Source organism: Kryptolebias marmoratus, linkage group LG2, assembly GCF_001649575.2.
Source record: "Kryptolebias marmoratus isolate JLee-2015 linkage group LG2, ASM164957v2, whole genome shotgun sequence".
NCBI lineage: Eukaryota > Metazoa > Chordata > Actinopteri > Cyprinodontiformes > Rivulidae > Kryptolebias > Kryptolebias marmoratus.
The window spans coordinates 3,016,196-3,036,573 of NC_051431.1; the positions used below are offsets into that span (position 1 = coordinate 3,016,196).

A 20,378-nucleotide genomic window follows, 5' to 3' on the forward strand; every position below is an offset into this window, starting at 1 on the left:
TCTTCCTGAGTTTCATTTATAGGATATTTTGCTAACACTACAAACAAACGTGCACACAGATCCATGCCAAACCATTATTGCCCTTCTGCCTTTTGCCAGCGGGTGATAAAAATCCCACAGAACATGAATTTTTACAGCAGCTTTGGTTTTTATTTTTCCTTTGCTTCGTTCGTCTCTGTGACGACTCAATAAATAAATGTTCAACAACACATTCAGCCTTTTAACAGTTCACAGTTTAGTGCTGCATTCAACTGCAGGTTCTTCATCTTCAGCACTCTGGGATGACCCTGTAGCGCTTGTCTTCCTCTCCATTGTCTCCCACTGTTCTCGGCGAAGCTGCTTTTCGTCCTCCTCCTCCCTTTTCGCCTCAGCTTCTCCTTGGGTGAAGTTGCTCTCTGTGGCTGCGGGGTTTTCATAGTAACCTTCCTCGGAGAGCGAGGAGGAAGAGGAGGCGCTTGTGGGGGGGTTAGTGGGTGTTGGAACAGCATTGTAGGTGATGAAGCCGATGAGGATGACCACGAGGGAGACCAGGTAGAGTGCGGAGAACTGAGGCGGGAAGCAGATAATTACTTTTACAAAGCTGGTGGCTGCAGTGAGGACCACAAATGCATCACAGTGGAAGAAAATTAAAGACCTAGCATTCAGTGGAGGAATGCATATCACCCGCCGCCAGAGTTTCAAACAAACCAAAATCCTCCCAGGTCCAGAAATGACAAAGTTGGTGCTGTTTTACTAAAACCTTGAAAGGTAATTTATGCACAATCTCATATGACCTCTGATGATCTGTTTGAGCTCTGAGTTTGTGTTTTGAACGACTCTCAGTTACTACCACATCAGATTTCAGCTCAATATCTGTAAAACTATCTTTCTGCCAGTGTCTGTGTGTCTTTGTGAAAGAAATATCTTCTGAACCAAAGAATGAATTTTAATAAAACTCGGAAAGTAATCGTTGGATAGACCTCCACACAGGATTAACCTTTGGACTCAGTTTGATTCAAGATGGCTGCCACAGCCAAATGAAAACGCATAAATGGATATAACTCTGTCAGTTTTACAGATACTGAGTCTAAATTTGGTGTGGTAGTTATTTTACATCATACTAACATATTTAACTCATAAATCATTTCTCCACGTGGGAGGATTTTAGTTTATTTAAAACTCTGGCATGAAAGGTGGCCGGAAATATTCACATTTTAGGAAACATAAGGGTTTGTTGTTTATTTAAACATTGTAATTTTTGTAAATTCGGTTAATTTTCATTACTTAAAGTCAGTTAAGTTTTTCTCCTCAGAATGGCGGAAACAAACAAACAACAGCCGGACTAACTGCTCACATCCTCACCTTGTACTGGAAGAGAAAGATCCCACAGAAGAGGCCGAAGAGGTCAGCGGTGAGCAGCGACAGGTTGGCGGAGGTGGCGCTGCTCAGTTTAATCACCACGGGCATCCAGCTGTACAAAGCAAACATGCAGAGGGCGTAGGCAGTGAACAGGAGCCCTGAGGGGAGACATGCACAGCTGTCAGACCGCAGGAAAGCTGAAAGATTGCAGAAATCAGTGTTTTATCAACAACACTGCATCACCGTATCCTGCGCAGAACTGTGGAGTTCCATAAATGAGTGAAAGATGTTCTCCTGAAATCCTGCTGGCAGCAAAATATTTTAAACTTCAACAGTGTCTGTCTGTGTGTGTGCTCCTATGTGCCTGACTGTTAGCAAAATATCTCGTGAACCACTGGACGGATTCAAAAGAAGCTTGCAGAAAATGTTTCTCTGCAGTCGATTAACTTCTGGAGCCGCTTTCATTCAAGATGTCTGCCACAGCCAGCTGACTTTAAAAAACAGAAACGGCTGCAACTCGATCAAAATCACAGATGTTGACCTAAAGTTTGGCGTGGTAGTAGCTGAGCATGACACCTCACTCTTTCGAGAAGGTGGCTGGTAAAAAATCGAAGCATGTTTGTGTTTTCCTGCTGTTTACGTTTTATATTCAGGGTTCTGATGGAATACTGACCGACCTGCCAGCTCCACTTGATGTTTGTAACCTCGCTCCGTTCCAGGATCACCCTGAACAAATCAAAAAAGATTAAAGATTAAAACACGATGTGGAATGAATCGATGCTGATGGTGCTGCTGTAAACTCACATCTGTAAGGTGCTGATGGCGGTGCCGAACAGGCCCACCATCCCCAGGAACTCCACCCTGCTCAGGTTCTTCACGGTGTACTCCTGAGACACGTTGGACACGGCGTACAGCGTGGCACTGAGCATCACCAAACCGTCACCCAACAAGATGTTCGAGGCTGAAGGAAGAGGAAAACAATTAAAGGCCTGGCATATATCTCCCACCGCCTCATCATCTTATCATCTTGGTCCAACCCTGAAAAATAACATTACGTGACAGATCATGTGATATGGCAAGATGTCATGCTCTCAACTACTCCCACGACAAATTTCAGCAAAATATCTGTACAATTGATTAAAATATAGCTATCTTTGTGTTTTCCAAGATCAGTTGGCTGTGGCAGCCATCTTGATATGTGTTAGCTTCAAAGTTTAATCAGTTGTTGAGGTACATCCAATGATTATTTCCTGAAAGTTGCATTAAAATCTGAGCAGAGGTTCATGAGATGTTTTGCTAACAGACAGATAAGCGTTAAGTCCAATTACTTAGTGGCAACATTTTAAGCAAGCATCTTGTGCAATCTGTTAGTGCTTAAAGCATAAGTTGGGTATCAATCTCAGCTACTACCACACCAAAGTTTAGCTCAATCTCTGTAACACTGACTGAGTTATAGCTAAAACAAACACACAGAAACACATTATCGTTTTATGGTTTTCAGCGGCAGGTGATAACGAAAACACCCAGGATGTCAACAAAACTGATTTGTCCATCTGATAAAGAGAGCACATTTAGGATTATGTAATAAAAAATACAAAAATAAAACAACCAATTACCATAACACAGATATATTTGTTAAAAAATAAACGTTCTCACTGGAGCCCTGATCTCTTCCAGCCAGCAGGTCGGCTCCCACCATGGTGCCCACTCCAAGGAGACAAATACAGACTGCCACGTAGTGGACCGTCCTGTAACGGGCCTTCAGAACCCACCAGGACAGAACCATCAGGACCGGGATCACAAAGCAGTCCAGCAGCTGGAGGACAGGAACGCAAGAAAAACTGCAGATTGATGCCTGAGCTGAAGACGGGAAATCAACAGAAAGTCGAATACGAGAGAAACGTGACATAACTCGAAATGAGATCGTGATAATTTATAACTCTGATATTAAAAGCGGTAAGCGATATGCATTCCTTTAAGGAATGCTTTCCTTTTAATTATGTGTCTGCAACTAGGTCCTCACATCTCACCTCATGATACAAATGAACCAGAGTAAAACCAACTAAAAATAAAGTCAAAATCCAAAAACAAGCTTGCATGTTGCCCTGAGCTGCCTGTGGGTGATTTACACAAGACTCTGTCTTATTATGCTCCATTTCCTGCAAAGCATGGCTCTTATTGTTCACCTGAACTCACCTGCACACTGGTGAGAGTGGTGTATTGGTACGCTTTGACCACAGCGTAGTTGGCCTCCACGTCCACCAGCCCCAGCAGAAAGTATTTCCACCATCTTCTCCTAAGGATCTGTAAAATATTTCCATCCCCTGTGTTTTAAAGGGAAACACCCCTGAGTTTCAGTACGGACATGTGTTTGTTTCTCCGACAAGCCTGAGGACGGCTGATCAGTTCCTCCCTGTGACGCTCAGTTATCAAGAAAATAAACGTGCCAATCAAACACAAAGAGCTGGATAAATACGCACAAACAATTTGTCTTGTTTTTTTTATACTTTAAAAAATACCTCTTAAAACAAATGAGACAAAAAACACAAAAACAGTACAACTAAAACGAGATAAAATTGCTTTTTTTTTCTTCAAAAATACAGCTTGAATGACGACAGACTTTACTGAAATTTAAAACGAGCAGAAACTAAAGTTAGCAAAACTGTAACTAAAAGCTAAAATCAACAAAACTGTGGCTAAAAGTTAAACGTGTCAAAACTGCAGCTAAAATCTACATTTAGTAAATGCTAAAATTAGCAAAATAATAGCTAAAAGCTAAAGGTAACAAAACTGCAATTAGTTAGCAAAACAGTGGGAAACCAGACTACAGCTAAAAGCTCAGATTTAAATGCTAAAATTAGGAAAACTAAAAGCTAAATGGAGCAAAACAATGGTTAAAGGTTAGCAGAAAAACTAAAATAGCAAAATTGTAGCTAAAAGCTAAAGTGTGCAAAGTAGTTGCTTAAAGCCAAAATTATCAAAACTATAACTAAAGGTTAAGACTAGCAAAAACTGCAGCTAAAAGATAAATGTAGTAAAAGCTAAAGCTACCAAAATGATAGCAAAAAATAGAATGATCAAAACTGCAGCTAAAAGCTAAAATTAGCAAAAAAAGATGCTTAAAAGTAAAATTTGTAAAACAGATGCTCAAAGCTAAGCTTTACAAAACCATTGCTAAAATAATAAAAAAGCTTAATTTTGTAAAGTTATAGTTAAAAGCTAAAGTTAGCAAAATAATAGTAAAAAAAAAAAAGAATTTACAAAACTGCAGCTGAAAGCTAAAATTAGCAGGACAGGAGGATAAGAAGACCAAAACAAGAACAACGTTTTAAAGGAATTGAAGCGATCTTATTGTATTACAGGGAAAAACTTCTGTAAATTAAGTTAAATATTTTGAAAAATATAAGTTATAAAAACCAAAAGTAATAGCACACTATCTCTAACCAAGCTGAATGTTTTGATGTAATAATAGCTATAGAAAGCATGAAGTATACATAAGTACTTTGACTGCAAAAAGAAGTCTGTATAGAATAAATGTTGATTCAACAAATAAGACAGAAAATTCAAAGTCGGTGAGATTAAAGCCGGGCTCAGATTATAAATCTGCTCGCCGCCAAGGCGTCACCTTTTCTGCAGGACAGCATGGTGGTGTAGGTGACGCACAGCAGCGTGTAGTGCAGGAGGCTCTGCAGCATCGGCGTGTTCACCTGGAAGTCTGAGGCCAGGTACTGTGAGGAGATGGCCGTGCCACAGATCAGACTGGCCAGACCCTGACCCATGGCCAGGGTCTTGGCGAGCTGCCTGAGAAACAGGACAAAACGAGCTGCTGAGAGCATTTATTCACATTCCAAACAGAGAAGAAGAAGACAAAAAAAGGAATGATGAGAGACACTGAATTATGTCTTTATGTGATGCATTGACAGGAAAAACTCTGAATTAATTAAAAGTAAAGCACTGTTTGAAGGAATGCTGTTGATCATGCCAGAGTTTCAGAATAAAATCATCAAATGATGAGAAATTACAAAGTTCTGTCTGCTCTGGTAGAACCTTGAAAATAAAATATGTTTGTCTGTTTTGGAAAACTGCTTGTAAATGGAAAAACAACAGGGATAAAAATAAACCTTATTACTGTTTAAAATGCTCTGAGTCCTAAGATTACTGATTTACTAACCCAAGCTTGGGTCAATAAATGAGTACTTAGTTTTTAGAAAGTGCCAAATTACACAACATCAAGAAGAAGTGTTTGTTTGTGTGTTATCATATAAAAACTACTATCTATTTTAAACAAGTTCTCCTAAATAAATTTAAAAAAAAAAAGGCTTTTACAACCCTCTTTTATGACGAGCTATATCCTAAAATACATCCTGAGTTACAGTTCTTCAGAATAAAGATGATATCCTTCCATTTCCTCCGTTTACTCACCAGGTGAAAACTTCCTTCGGGTTGAATTTCCTGATCCTCGTCAGAAAGCTTTGCTTCTCGAAGCTCGTGTCCCTGCACGAATCCACAGATTGTTTGTCAGCCATGTTGCCTCACTAGTGGAGGAAAACTTCACGTATTTAAGGCTTTTAACTCCTCGGCGGTCATCGTGCCAATCCTGAATGATTAACTGTCTCAGGGGGCAAAGATCACCCTTTTCTTTCTCTGCGTCTTCGCAACAGGCGTTCGGTTTTCTACCAGAAGAATGTAAAGATCGTAGCCAATAATAGAAACAAATGTTACCTTTAAGTTTGGTTTAACTCTAAATAAATATTAGGAAATAATCATCCTGTTTCCTATTGTTTTCACTGCTGATAAGACAATTAACTGGATTAGAAGCAGAGAGATTTATTGTTGTTTTTTATGGTAATTCCAAAGATGCAAACAAAAGAAGCATATATTGATCATTATTAATAATCTAGAGAGGCTGTATATGAATATCAGCAACCATTTTTCTTCAGAATACCTAAATCTGTGACCATTCAAGTACATTTTTCTCTTCATGTTAAAAACCTGTCGTCTAGGAACACATCACCACTTAGTATATTATAATTATGAGATGCTTAGTTAAGGCTTTAAGATGCCTACAGTCATATCTCATAGTAAAGAAAGTGGTGCAAAGTCATATTTATGAGATAATAATTATGAGAAGTTATTTATTGCTTACAGATAAAATGTAAACAGATAAAATAAAGAAAAAAAAATAATTGTTGCTGCTTTTCAGATAATAAAAACGATGTTCCTTTAGATTATGTTGGGTAGATTTGTATATATTTAAATTAGGAAAGACTAATAGGTATAATAGTAAACTTAAAATAAGAAGATTGGTTGTTTAACAGTGTTTAAAACGGTTTTTAGAAGCTGGGGGGTTTATTTCTGGGTTACCATTACCTAATCCCGAATACCTGTCTCGCGAGAATTCGCGAGATGATAAGTTGAAGAAACATGGCGACGCCTAATTTGTTGAAGGTAAGGAGCAGTTTGATATTTCCCGTGTTTATGAGCACTTAAACGTTTGTGGTCGTCGTTTCTTTCTGGGTCAGCTTCTGGTGTGTGCCTCCAGCATCACGGCCTGCAGTCGTGTCCGCTAAAAATATAATTTATATTTAAAAAATTAAAATAAAAATCCACATTTATCTGCGCCCGAAGTCACAGTTGTCGTTGTTGGAAGTCCGGTGTTCTGCCGGGGTTCGTGTCCCCGACCCTCTTCCTCTGACCCGACGGAACCCGTCCGGATTCGGATGAGGAGCGCTCACCTTCCTCCTCCTCCGGTTCGGAACCGGAACCGGAGCCGAACCGCGGCCGTTAGACACTCGGGCATTTTCTAACCCCGGCGACGAACCCGGAGAGGAAGAAGAAGAGGAAGAACCGCGTCCAGTCCAGAGCTGGAAAAAAAAAAACACGGTTAAACTTTGACACCAGAAAATCCAATCCCCTCTTGTTCTGTCCCGTCCGTCTGCAGCAGAACCGTGAAGCAGAACCTTCCTGGCTAAAGCAGCTAACCTCTCAAACCTAACCTGCTGGATCCAAAGTCTGGTTGTTAAAGGCCTCCTTAGATAAAATCAGTCAAAGAGGAAAGTTTGCAGCTTGTGGAATTACCTGCTCAGGTAGTGAAACAGTAAATCATAAATGGTCCAAAACCTATATGGCGCTTTCTTAACCTCTCCAGGTTCTGTAAGCGATTTCCAGAGGTTCTCATGCACACATTTATGTATTTTTACACTTTATATTTATATACGCCTCACCCGTGTTGCAGGGGATGAACCCAGAACCGTCCCACCCCGAACAGCAAATACATAATCAGGATCACTTAATGCAGGTGTGGAGGTCTTGGCCACACCTGTTAATTGTTGATTTCAGGTGTTTCAGCCGGGATTCGGCTGATTTCCGGGACTTTCTGGATAGAGCTGATGACTCACCCGGGTTAAAGATCCAAATCCTCGAACTGGATCGGGACTCACGACGAGCCCACGGTCTTGGTTAACCCCGGATCCTGCCTGTCCTCTGGCAGACTGCCGCCAAGTCCATGAGTTAGAATCCCCTAAAATGCTGCAGACTCAGACGAGCCGGGTCGCTGATCCTGGGTTAAAGACCCTCTGGAAGTCTGGACAATGTTCCACTTCAAACTTTTTGGATGTTCCCTTCTCTGCAGCAACATGACTGAACACCCAGTGCACAAAGTAAAACTACAACAGGTGAAGGCAGATTGTTGTTTTTTTTATTTTATGCAGAGCTGGGCCCGTTGCAGAGGGAGGGCCGGACCAACAGGCTGAACTTAATTCATCCAAATATAAAATTGTATAATTATTTAAAGAATAAACTCTCCAACAGAGAACATCTTATAGGGTTTTCTGAAGTATCTCATAAAGTCTTGACTGCCCCATTCCTGGATGTTTATATTGTGGTAAAAAAAAAAGGCCTTGAAGCTTTTGATGAAAATGGCTGCTCTGTATTTATCTGCGTGTTTAGTCTGATGGTGCTGGTGTAGACTGTCGGCCGTCCGGGACGTGGCAAATCCAAAAAGTTAAAAAAAAAAGAAAGAAATGAAGCAGATCAAACTCTATTCTGTGACTGAAAATGTTTTGCTTCCCATCCAGGGAGCTTTATCTGTTCAAAATAAAGAATGTGGAGTTTCCAAGCTTCAAACTTTAGCTAGATCCACATGCAGATTAATCTCCCCCCCCCTCCCTCCTGAGGGTCGTTAGGGTCTGATGGGGCTGATTTGTATTAATTTATAACCCTTAAAATCACCTTTCTGTTCTTTATAAACTAAACACACCGCTTTGGTTCTGAATTTAGTATTTAAAACATCTTAGAAATCCATATCTTATTTGTAAAAAACTAATTTGTACCAGTTTTCACATTTTTATCATGTTCTAGCACGCCGGTAACTCACTAATTTCTCACGAAATTTGGTACCCGGCTGAAGTGAATGGCTTCTGGCCTTCAAAATAAAAGCACAACAAAAGCTGGCGGGCTGGAAGATGAACCCTAAAGACCTGACTTGATGACTTCGATGCAGAAGAACTTGACTGAGCCCTGACCTCAACGCCGTCCGATGAACTGGAACCAGATTCTGAGCCAGACCTTCTCGTCCAACATCCTGGTCCTGGAGGACCACCATCCTGCAGGGTTTAGATGTTTCTCTGTTCTTCAGCGAGTCTTCAAGTCCTGCAGAAACCTGTTAATCGCTCATTCACTCAAATCAGGTGTGTCACAGCAGAGAAGCACCTAAAACCTGCAGGAGTGGACATCACTGTTATAAATGCTCTGCAGGTTCAAATTCCAGCTGAAAAGCTCCTAAATCTTACGGAAAGCCTTCCAAGAAGAGTGGAAGCTGTTTTAGCTGAAAAATGTTGTGTTTTTAGTGTAATATAGTGTGTATGTTTAGACTTTGGCTGCTTTTTTTTGGTTCATTTTCAGTCTGTCCTGAATATTGTGCAGAGTGTGCTTAAAATGCTAATTCCTCCACCTGTCTCACGTCTCTCTCTCTCCTCCAGAACAAGGGGTCCCTGCAGTTTGAGGACAAGTGGGACCTGATGCGTCCCATCGTCCTCAAGCTGCTCAGGCAGGAGGCCGTCACCAAACAGCAGTGGTTTGACTTATTCTCGTAAGAGACGCTCCTTTCTCTGTCGCTTTATGGCTGCTGTGCTGTGGAACCAATTGCTTTGGTTTTGAATCCAGAGAAAAAAAACTTTGTTTTTTGGTACCATTGTCAAAGTGTTTGTTCATGAACCTGTATAGAAAAGCCGCTTAAAGTTTAGTTTATTTGATTCTTTAAGAAGTATGCACTAAAAGACGTCTTAATGTCATGTGCACAAACCCTCCCTCGTTAAGATGATTTGGTGACACAAAGGTTAAGTGATGGTTTAACTGGATGGATAAAAAGGCTGCTGTCAGTGTGGTTAATTGTTTTAAACTTGGCTTCTCACATCCCTGTTTCCAACCATCTGTCGTCCTTGACGAGATTAAAAAAATCTCTCCTCGGCGTTTCTTATCATGTAGATACAAGTGAGCTGCTGAGTTTTAATCCAAGTAATAAATATATACTGGCCTAAAAGCTCAAGGATGTTTTGTCAAATTTCAGACCTATTTACAAACTTTCCTTTCTGTCAAAGGTGCTGAAGAAAAATGTTTTTATCCAGATAGTATTTTAAAAAACAGGAAAATTGATTTTGAGCAACACTAAAACACTGAAACAGCTCTGCTGAGAGCTTTTAATGACCTTTTAACGGTAGATTCAGAGGACTTAGCTGTTTCGCTTCTGTTGGAAATGAGTGCAGATCATAACTCGCTTTTATTTCTTAAAGGTACCGTTTTACAGCTGTTCAAATCATACGTGTCCTCTGCAAAAAGAGACAGATTTGTTGTAGATTTGTGTAAAAATTAGTCTATAAAGAAAACAACTAGTCTTCCCGGTAACGAACATAGCAAATAATCTTCCTAATCTACCTTTAAATCAAAATTTTTAACAGTTACATCTTCATAAATAATCCTTTTCATTTCCTTTTAAACTGATCATTTTTCTCTGCCGGCTGCCGTATTGTTGGAAAATCCCTTCGTATGATGTTTGGCATCATTGTGAAGCTTGAGGGTTCCTTTTTTTGAATATACAGCTGGAATTCCTGATTTTACTGATAAAAAACAAGTTTTTAAACCGGCGCTCTCATAAACAATACCAGTTAATTCGACTCGAACAATGAGGCCAAACAACCCGATGTTTTTAGATGTCAGTCGAGATGATCGCACTTCTGCAGTTACCTTTCTGTATAAGATCTGTGCAGAAAAACATAAAAACTTTAAGGTTCTGTTAAAGTCCCGCTTCAAAAACAGAACCTCCAAGATTAAACAGTAAACACAGGATTGAAATACATATTCTTAATTTTTACACTGACCTCTGTTGCTTCTTTAAGGTTGTGATGTTGGGATGAAATTATAATTGTTTTATATTTGAAGCAATCAGACACTTTGAAGTTTTATCTTAAAGCTTTTCTCTCTGCAGGGATGTCCACGCTGTGTGTTTATGGGATGACAAAGGTCCTGCCAAAATCCATCAGGCCCTTAAAGAAGACATCCTCGACTTCATCAAACAAGCACAAGCTGTAGGTGGCGGCTTCTTTTTTCTTGTTATCTGTCTTGGCGCAGTAAGGTCTGTACAAATACCTTCCTGTTGATGTTATTCTGATAAAAGATGAGTCGAGGAGTTTATTCTTGACTGCATCCTGAGTCTTGTGTAGGAAAGGTTTAACACTTTCAACACAAGATTGTCTCCAATATTCATGCTTCCTTAGAGCATCTACAGTCTGTTATTTATCGACATCCTTTCTCCAATCCTGTTTTTTGTTCATGAAGCAAAGCTCTATTTCTGAATGGGTTTGCTTCACCTCTAACTTTTGGTTGCATCTGTTGCCATGGCAGCGTGTTCTGAGCCACCAGGACGACACGGCTCTGCTGAAGGCCTACATCGTGGAGTGGAGGAAGTTCTTCACGCAGTGCGACATCCTGCCCAAACCCTTCTGCCAGCTGGAGATCACGCTGATGGGAAAACAGGGCAGCAACAAGAAGACAAACATGGAGGACAGCATTGTACGCAAGGTGAGCGGACGGCAGAGTCGGCAAACTTTACAGCAACAAACACAAGGAAAAAAACTAAAGAGAGACAAAAATGATGAACAAAGGGTGTAATTAAACAGAGGAAAAGAGGGTTGTTGGACCAGGTAGAAGGCAAGTTTGTTGGGAGATGATTTAAGTGGAAATGTATGAATTTAAAGAACAACATGTGGCTTAAACATGTTTTAAAACTGAGGTTCACATCGATGGAAACTATTCCCATATGATTAACATTAAAAGCTAAAGATTAAAGAGCATCTTTGGTTACTTATCTTGAAAGCATATCTTTGATCAGGCAAGTTAAAGCATTATTCATGTGTTTTAATCTCTGATATTAGGTAAAAGTAGCATTTCTTTTTGAGTATCACCTGTTCAAGGTATAATATATATTATTATAATATAATATTATATAAAAAAAGATCTCATACAATTCGTTAGTGCTTGGAATACATGTTGGGCATCAGTCTCAGCTACTACCACACCAAAGTTTAGGTCAATACCAGTAAAAGTGACAGAGTTACAGACGTTTTTTTGGCTTTAACTTTGGCCATCTTAAATTAGGTCGACTCCAAAAGTTAATCGGTTCTAAATGTTCCACCAGGGATTAGTTTCTGAGAGTTTCCTTTAAACTCATCCAGTGGTTCATGAGATATTTTACTAACAGACAGACAATCCATTTTAGGTGAAAGAATATAATTTAACAGATAGTTTAGTTAAAAGCCCTTTTATAGGTAAAAAAAAACAACATACTTGACTGTTCATTGATGGCAGTAAATTTCTATTAATATACGTATTTTTGTGTTTTTGTGCAGCTGATGCTCGACACGTGGAACGAGTCGATATTTTCCAACATTAAGAGTCGCCTGCAGGACAGCGCCATGAAGCTGGTGCACGCCGAGCGGCTGGGCGAGGCCTTCGACTCCCAGCTCGTCATCGGTGTGCGCGAGTCGTACGGTAAGAACAGATTCATCTTCGGCATCTACCGAGTCTAAAATTAAACAGAACGTTTAAAAAGGGGGAATCCCCAAGCTTCACAATGATGCCAAACATACGAAGGGATTTCCAGGGACTACGGCTGCCGGCAAAGAAAAATGGTAAATTTAAAGATTTAAAATTAAAAGGATTATTTCAGAAGACGTAGCTGTTCGAAAACTAGGAAAATTCGGAATATTGTTTGCTATTTTAGTTCCTAAAATCGCTAGATGGTGTCTTTATGGACTTGTATTTATGCAAATCTCAATTACAGCAAAGAAATCTATATTTCCACTCATTTTGCACCTCAGCTTGAGCTAATCCCGTCTTATTTTACAAGCATGGGTCACATTTGTTTGAAGTCTGCAAGAGAAACAGAGAAAATGAAGTATTTCTGCTCCTTCTCTCCCACCAGTCAACCTGTGTTCAAACCCCGACGATAAGCTGCAGATCTACAGGGATAACTTTGAGAAAGCCTACCTGGACTCCACAGAGAGGTTCTACAGAACACAGGCACCGTCCTACCTGCAACAGAACGGTGTCCAAAACTACATGAAATACGTACGTCACATTAACTGCATTTAGTTGCTTCAAAGGAAGAGGCTTAGTTTACTCTGTTATACTTTTCAACCAGCCTCTTTTATTGGCACCAGGTGAGGTTTACTCAGTTAACATGTACAGGACCATCTTAATCCATGAGAAAAATCTGTGACTATACTAAAACCAGACCATTAGTGACTAAATCAGACACTTTTCTCCAAAAAAAAAAATCATATTGTGTACAGAGTCTGTATTGAATTAAATGACTGGCATTCTTCGAAGGGGTCCATATCGCTCACTGATTTTCACACCAAAGTTTTAAATGAAGAGCTTGTGCGATCTTGTAGCGTTTAGAGCATGTGTTGAGGATGACTCTCAGCTACTACCGCAACAAATTTTAGCTCGTTATCTGTAAAATTAATTGATTTATAGCCATTTTGTGTTGGCTGAGATTGATTAGCTGCGTTGGCCACCCTTAATTTGAGTTGGCTCTAAAAGTTATTCATTTGTAGAGATTCATCCAAGAAGAAAGCCTGGCCCTTAAAAATATTTTTTCATGGAAATTGCCTTATTTTAGTAAAACAGTAACTTGTAAAATTCATACTAATGAAGAAAAAACAGAAATAATTAATCAAATCTTATAAATGAGCCTTGTTTTGTTTTTGCAGTCTGATTCTCTGCATTATGGCTCATCACCTGCAGTTATTTCGTCTGTTAATATTTTTCTTCCATAATTTCAAAATTACCCAAGAAATTTTGGATAAAACCTGATTAAAAAGCACGTAGAAAAAACCTATTTGGGTTTTTTTTGAGAACAAAATGTTGTTTTGGTGCATAGTTTCTGTACAGGATAAGATATAGTTTAAATGGTTTGAGTTTTTATTGTCAGGAACAAGTTTTAACCCTGATGTGTGTTTAAAACTGTTATTATTAGTTGTTCTGTGTTTGTCCAACATTGTGTCCATGCTTTGTGTTTCCCTTCAGGCTGATGCAAAGCTAAGAGAAGAAGAGAAGAGAGCACTGAGATATCTAGAAACACGTCGTGAATGTAACTCTGTACAAGCAGTAAGTCACTTTAACGGGATCTAAAGTCATTTTATAAGAAATTAGTTGTTTCCTGTTTTCTTCTGTCATGAACGAACCTGTCACTAATTTCAGCGCGAAAGTCAGCACATGTGGGTGTATGAAATCCTGTTTACAAAAAATATTATCACCTGCCACTGAAAAGTGAATAGGCTCATGTTTGTGTGTATATTTCAGTCAGTTTTACAGATATTGAGCTAAAATTTGTTGTTTTACCTGAGAGTCAGTCATCAGACGTACTCTGAGGTATTCGTCCTTTTCAACGTAAGATGCTTTTTGTCTCTAGGTTTTTAATTACTGTTGTTTATTTGTTTTCTGCAGCTTATGGAGTGTTGTGTCAACGCTTTGGTGACGTCGTTCAAGGAGACCATCTTAGCTGAATGTCCAGGGATGATCAAACGCAACGAGACGGAAAGTGAGTCCATCTGCGTCGTCCCGTTTCATTTTCTAACGGACGTTTTGCAAGACTCGGGCCAATACCTGCCGCTGTTCGTGGCTTCACTTTCATCACAGCATCGGCCAGCTAGGCTTTAAAAATAGAAATACCTTCTCTGAGTGTTGGTTTCTAGTTGAGGGGAGGAGGGTGTGTGGGGACTACGTCTGAAATCCTGCAGAGATTTTACTGAAGATTCAGAGAATCCTTTCCCTTGTTTATTAGACCAAAAGGTTTTTGGATAGCAGCTGTTTAGGTGCAAAAATACTGTTTTATACCCTTTTAATATTTGGTATTTCTGTAGGTGGCTGCTAGTAACAAAGTAGAAAGCAGCCACCTACAGAAATACCAACAAAAAAACTTATTCTGAAATAAATCAGCTACAAGGACTGGAGGAAAAATTTAAAAACATGCAGCCGAAGTTGAAAGAAACACTTGAAACAAGGTCGGAAAGTCTGAGTAACTCTTGCTACAGAAAAGTCTGACTTATTTTAGTGTAATTATGGAAGGAAAAGAAGAGATATGGCTCAAACGTTTTGGACACGGTGTGTTGGGTTAGCACTGCTGCCTCACAGGACAGAGAGAAAGTCCTCGATTTAAATGACCCCTGGAGCCAAGTTAAGTGAATATAGAAGATAAATGAATGAAGAGGTGAATATGTCTGTTTTACTTTGTGCCCTAATTTTTCTTTATTCTTTGTTCCTCTGATCAGAGCTGCACCTGATGTTTTCTCTGATGGATAAAGTTCCCAGCGGGATCGAGCCGATGCTGAAGGATTTAGAGGAGCACATCATTAATGCTGGACTGGCAGACATGGTGGCTGCTGCTGAGACTATCACTACTGTATGTGCACCAACATGCGTTTCAGTGCTTCTTTGCTTCATAAACCCATCTGATCTACTCGACAAAGTCAGCAACAGAAGGCAGGTTTTTCTTTCCTCATCCTGTGTGTGTTCATCCAGGACTCTGAAAAGTACGTCGAGCAGCTGCTAACTTTGTTCAACCGCTTCAGTAAGCTGGTCAAGGAGGCTTTCCAGGACGATCCTCGCTTCCTCACAGCCAGAGATAAGGTCTGTTTTCCTTTTAAACCACAACACTCAAACACAGATCACACCGGGCAGATTTACATGTCGACCACTGCCGAAAAGGCGAAAGGTCCGCCCAAAACATCTCATGAACCACTTTCAGCAACATAATCACTGGATCTACATTAACAACTTTAATTCAAGATGGCCGTCACAGCCAATCCACAATAACCAAACCAAAAATGGCTGCCAGTTTTACAGATACTGAGCTAAGATTTGATGTGCAGAACTGACAGGATCAAGCAGAACGTTGTTTTCAAGGTTTGACCGTCGTTTCTCAACATGAGACGATCTCAGTCTAAAACTCAAAGGGTGGCGGGCAATATGCATTCATTCAAGCAATGCTAGGCCTATAATTGCTGAAGTTACAATTAGAATAACTCAAATAGTTTGTCTCCCAGTGACATGTAATAGTCTGTAGATTTTCCTCCAAGCGTTCTCTCGTTCTTTCTTTGCCGACTGAATGCTGCTGGATAATTACTGCTGATTATTGCCTGAAGAAAATACAACAATAAAAGAAAGAGTGACATTTATCCAATGTATCGTGCTGTGCTGTGCTTTCATAATGTTTCTTATGTTTTCTTCCATCTTCTTCAGGCATACAAGGCTGTTGTCAACGACGCTACGATCTTCAAATTAGAGCTGCCAATGAAACAGAAGGGGTGAGTCGGCGTTAAGGAGAATTACTCGATGTATTGTGAGGTTTATGTAAATGTGCGTCTCTGTCCCACCAGTATGGGGATGAAGACTCAGCCGGAGTCCAAGTGTCCCGAGCTGCTGGCGAACTACTGCGACATGTTGCTGAGAAAAACTCCCCTCAGCAAGAAGCTCACCTCAGAGGAGATTGAGCTCAAACTCAAAGAAGTGGTGAGTCTTTACGTCTGTCTATTTTCAGACAACTTCTCTTCTTTTTGACTTCACTTTGTCCCATCGCTCACATGGTTTTCAGCTTTTCTCTTCTGTCCCTGCAGCTCTTAGTCCTGAAGTACGTCCAGAACAAAGATGTATTTATGCGTTACCACAAAGCCCACCTAACGAGGCGCCTGATTCTGGACATTTCAGCCGACAGCGAGATTGAAGAGAACATGGTGGAGTGGCTACGGGTGAGTCCGACTTCTCAGACTCGTAATACCAAAGACTCAGGATTAATAACAGATGATATTGTCTTCGTAGGAGGTAGGAATGCCTGCCGATTATGTGAACAAGCTTGCCAGGATGTTTCAGGACATCAAGGTCTCCGAGGACCTCAATCAGGTCTTCAAAGAGATGCACAAACACAACAAGCTGGCTCTACCAGGTACCATGCTCACAAATGCCAAACAAATCAAGAAAATGATGCTTTTATAACAAATTTGACTTCTTCAGCATTTTAGGTCCATTTCAGGTCTGTCCTTTCAAAATAAAATAACGTCTGAAGCTCATAATGGATTGATTATATGGTTTATTTTGAGCGTGCGTTGAATTATGCCTCTTTTTGCACTGGATTTGGCACATGTATGGCAAGCTGTTGCACTATATAATCAAATTCTATATCTGTTTACTTTTTACATTTTAATAATGGCATTTCTCCTTGTCAAAGTCACATTCATACCAGTCAGCATTGAAATTAAAAATATCTACAATCATGTTTTTACCAACAGAAATTAAAATTAAGGATCTATAGTTCCAATTGTACTAGTAAAAAATAAATGTCTTTAAATCCTTTAAAAGTTCAGGTGGTTGATTTAATATTTAACGGTCAGAATGGATATGTATTACAGATGTTCCACTTTTCAAATAAACACCACACAACTCTTTGTAGAAATCTTACAAACTTGTCTTTTAATGTCAGTAAGACAATATGGCAGACAACATTTTGGGATATTAAAATAAAACTCATGACTAATAACAATAGGACGATAAACATCTTTAATGTGAGTTTCTCTTAATAAGAATTCAGATTAATTTTGACCTAATTAAACCGACAACTTAAACTCTTGAAAGATTTCTTGAATTTTTAATTTATTTTTTACTTGTACAAATCATTATTATCCTAAATTTTATTTCCTACATGTAAAAATGTGATTATTAATATTGACTGACTAGTAAGAATGTTATTGTGATCAGAACAAATGCTACATTTGAAATCTAAAATGATAACTGGAGATAGGAGTGTGATTTGATTATTTGGTACAACTGCCTGCCATACCTGGTCTGGTTGAGCTCTGTGAGTTCAAATACGCCACAGATCACCTTAAAGCTTTATTACTGATCTGTTACCAAAGCTTTTCTTGTTTCATTGAATATTTTTGGATGTGTTTTCAGTAAAAACACAAATGTGCCTCTTTGTGAGGGAAAATCCCTGCATGTGGACCTGATCAGAGCTCTTCCTCGTCCTTCTCCCTGCAGCGGACAGCGTGAACATTAAGATCCTGAATGCCGGAGCTTGGTCACGAAGCAGCGAGAAGGTTTTTGTCTCACTTCCCACGGAGCTGGAGGACCTCATCCCCGAAGTGGAAGACTTCTATAAGAGGAATCACAGCGGCCGTAAACTCCACTGGCATCACCTCATGTCCAACGGCATTGTGAGTAGATCATTTAAAAACCTTAAATTCTTAAAATATAAACTTTCCTGAGACAGTTTCTCCCACTTTACCTCTTCAGCTTTATCCTGCTGAATGGACGTTTCTCCACTTATTGTAAAATCCAATCAGTGTTTTGTTACATCTTATTTTTTAGATCAGTTCTTATTGATTGTAAATCCTCACATCAGTTTGTGAAGGAAGGGGCAGCCTGTTTTAGCTCTGGAGTGTTTATTCTCTCCACAGAAATCAGTAAACATCTCCGCCATCTCCTGCGTTTCTTCTCCCTTCTGCTCAGATCACCTTTAAAAACGAGGTGGGTCAGTACGACCTGGAGGTGACGACGTTCCAGCTCGCCGTGTTGTTCGCCTGGAACCAGAGGCCGAGGGAGAAAATCAGCTTCGAGAACCTCAAACTGGCCACGGAGCTGCCTGATGCAGAGCTGCGGAGAACCCTCTGGGTCAGAGCAAACACAGAACTTTAGACCTTTATTTGTGGGGACAGGATTAACACACAAAACGGGACAAAATAAGTTTATTGATGCACTTATCTGAGGAAATACTAACTGATTTTCTCAGAAGGAGCTCTACCAATCTTAAAATATTAAAATTTATAAACGTACGTGTCTTATTTACTAATATTTGTAAATGATGGTTGCTTCTTGAACTGAGACTCAAAGGAAGTAAATAAATATTATTTTCTTATAACTCATTTTAATGTAGTTCAGCTACAGAAATGACCTTTTTCTGTGAAAATAGAAGTTTAAATCATAACATTAGCAAAACGGTAATAAAAGATAACTAGCAAAACCAGATCTAACGGCTAAAATTAGAAGAACAGTAGCTAAAATTAAAAATGAGCAAAAACTCATTTAAAAGCTAAAATTAGATGAACGGTAATAAAAGATAAAATCATCAAAACCCTTGCTAGCTAAAAGCTAAATGTAGCAAAACTGTCGCTGGAAGCTAAAATTAGCAAAATACTTACTAGAAGCAAATCATAGCTTCATTTCACCTAAAAGATAAAATTAAGAAAACTGTAGCTTAAATGTAAATTTAGAAGAACAGTAGCTAAAAGCTGAAATTAGTAAAACCTTTGCTAGAAGGTAAGGTTAGGAAAGCTAAGGGCAAAAATTAGCAAAACTAGCTAAAAGCTGAAATGTGAAGAACAGTAGCTGAAAGCTAAAAGAGGCAGAAGAAGACAAAATGGAGCCAGTTTGCTGACGTTGACCTGAAAGAAAAATGTTTTTGAAGGAACTGAAGTGATCTCAGAGTATTTGTAAATAAAGTGAAATAATTCAAAAAGTATAAAGGTTACAAATACTACAAGTCAGCAGATTTTTTCAGATTGTTTTGATATATTAAAAGTTAAAATAGCACAAAGTTTTCAGAAGTAGTTTGTTTGTTTCTTCTGTGTGTTTTTGCATTCAGACCACAAAGCAATGGTCATGTTTTTTAGCATATATGTTAAAATATAACCTAAAACCGTCATGTTTTCATCTTAAACCTGACCTTATTTTGTGTTTTTCAGTCTCTGGTTGCGTTTCCTAAACTGAAGAGGCAGGTGTTGTCCTACGACCCTCTGGTTAGTTCGCCCAAAGACTTCACAGACGCCACGCTCTTCTACGTCAACCAGGAGTTTTCACTCATGTATGTTATCACGTTTTATACTTCCCTTTACAATGATTTATTTTATTGAACCAATACTTCGTCCATTTCCCTTTTTTTAAAACAACATCTGTTCATCGGTTCTCACAGCCTGTGCATGTTGTTCACGTGACTCTGCAGCTTAGAATATTTGGGAAAATTATTTGCTCTTTTTTTTTTGTCACTCTTATCAGTAAAAACTCCAAAGTGCAGAAGCGAGGAAAGATCAACCTGATCGGTCGGCTGCAGCTCACGACAGAGCGGATGAGAGAAGAGGAGAACGAAGGGATCGTTCAGCTCAGAATACTCAGAACTCAGGTGAGAAAATGAAACGATGCGCGTTTTGGTTCTGATCAGGCTGCAGAACGATCCTGTTCTGAAGAGGAACAAGTCAACTGCTGCTTTGTTTGAAGGGTAAAGCTTCCAGGAACGTCAGTCCTCTCTTTAAATGTTGGCAGGGGTGGAAATTAGCACCTGCCACCGGCCAAATGCGAGTAAATATTTGAAGTGGCGGGTGAATTTGATCAACACACACACCACTGTGGCGGGTTGGCAATTTGAACAGAAAAGGTGTTATTTGTCCTCTTGACATATAGGGGGCAGCAATGTGCTCGAGTTGCTGCTGTTACGT

The 20,378-nt window shown here is 39.5% G+C and overlaps 2 protein-coding genes across 8 annotated transcripts in view; one reads left to right on the forward strand and one right to left on the reverse strand.

Annotated features, from left to right (window-relative positions):
* Positions 1–127: 127 nt before the first annotated feature.
* LOC108248947 (solute carrier family 35 member F2-like) lies at positions 128–8,877 on the reverse strand. Of its 6 annotated transcripts, none has more exons than XM_025011074.2 (10): positions 8,862–8,877; positions 7,074–7,202; positions 5,761–5,832; positions 4,964–5,139; positions 3,535–3,662; positions 2,995–3,154; positions 2,143–2,299; positions 2,012–2,064; positions 1,342–1,496; positions 128–546 (listed from the first exon to the last, which is right to left on the reverse strand). In XM_025011074.2, the coding sequence occupies exons 2-10, from the start codon at positions 7,136–7,138 to the stop codon at positions 229–231; spliced, it is 1,284 nt and encodes a 427-aa protein (XP_024866842.1). In that variant the 5' UTR covers positions 7,139–7,202; positions 8,862–8,877; the 3' UTR covers positions 128–228. The 6 variants fall into 6 exon arrangements, with proteins under 6 accessions (XP_024866842.1, XP_024866841.1, XP_024866840.1 ...); XM_025011073.2 differs by lacking the exon at positions 8,862–8,877 and adding an exon at positions 7,737–7,843; XM_025011072.2 differs by lacking the exon at positions 8,862–8,877 and adding an exon at positions 7,563–7,671.
* LOC108248946 (cullin-5) overlaps positions 6,305–20,378 on the forward strand; it is a 16,611-nt gene continuing 2,537 nt past the window's right edge. Inside the window, exons 1-18 of one of the 2 annotated variants that reach the window (XM_017438014.3) lie at positions 6,305–6,786; positions 9,318–9,427; positions 10,820–10,919; positions 11,236–11,412; positions 12,240–12,381; positions 12,815–12,960; positions 13,924–14,004; positions 14,344–14,437; positions 15,168–15,298; positions 15,418–15,525; positions 16,138–16,202; positions 16,275–16,407; positions 16,512–16,643; positions 16,714–16,837; positions 17,929–18,104; positions 18,400–18,561; positions 19,632–19,750; positions 19,942–20,065. In XM_017438014.3, coding sequence (XP_017293503.1) covers positions 6,763–6,786; positions 9,318–9,427; positions 10,820–10,919; positions 11,236–11,412; positions 12,240–12,381; positions 12,815–12,960; positions 13,924–14,004; positions 14,344–14,437; positions 15,168–15,298; positions 15,418–15,525; positions 16,138–16,202; positions 16,275–16,407; positions 16,512–16,643; positions 16,714–16,837; positions 17,929–18,104; positions 18,400–18,561; positions 19,632–19,750; positions 19,942–20,065 — 2,148 coding nt within the window. In that variant the 5' untranslated portion in view covers positions 6,305–6,762. Of the gene's footprint in view, positions 6,787–7,128; positions 8,013–9,317; positions 9,428–10,819; positions 10,920–11,235; positions 11,413–12,239; positions 12,382–12,814; positions 12,961–13,923; positions 14,005–14,343; positions 14,438–15,167; positions 15,299–15,417; positions 15,526–16,137; positions 16,203–16,274; positions 16,408–16,511; positions 16,644–16,713; positions 16,838–17,928; positions 18,105–18,399; positions 18,562–19,631; positions 19,751–19,941; positions 20,066–20,378 lie in introns of those variants that run through there. The other variant, XM_025011069.2, reaches the window with a different exon arrangement.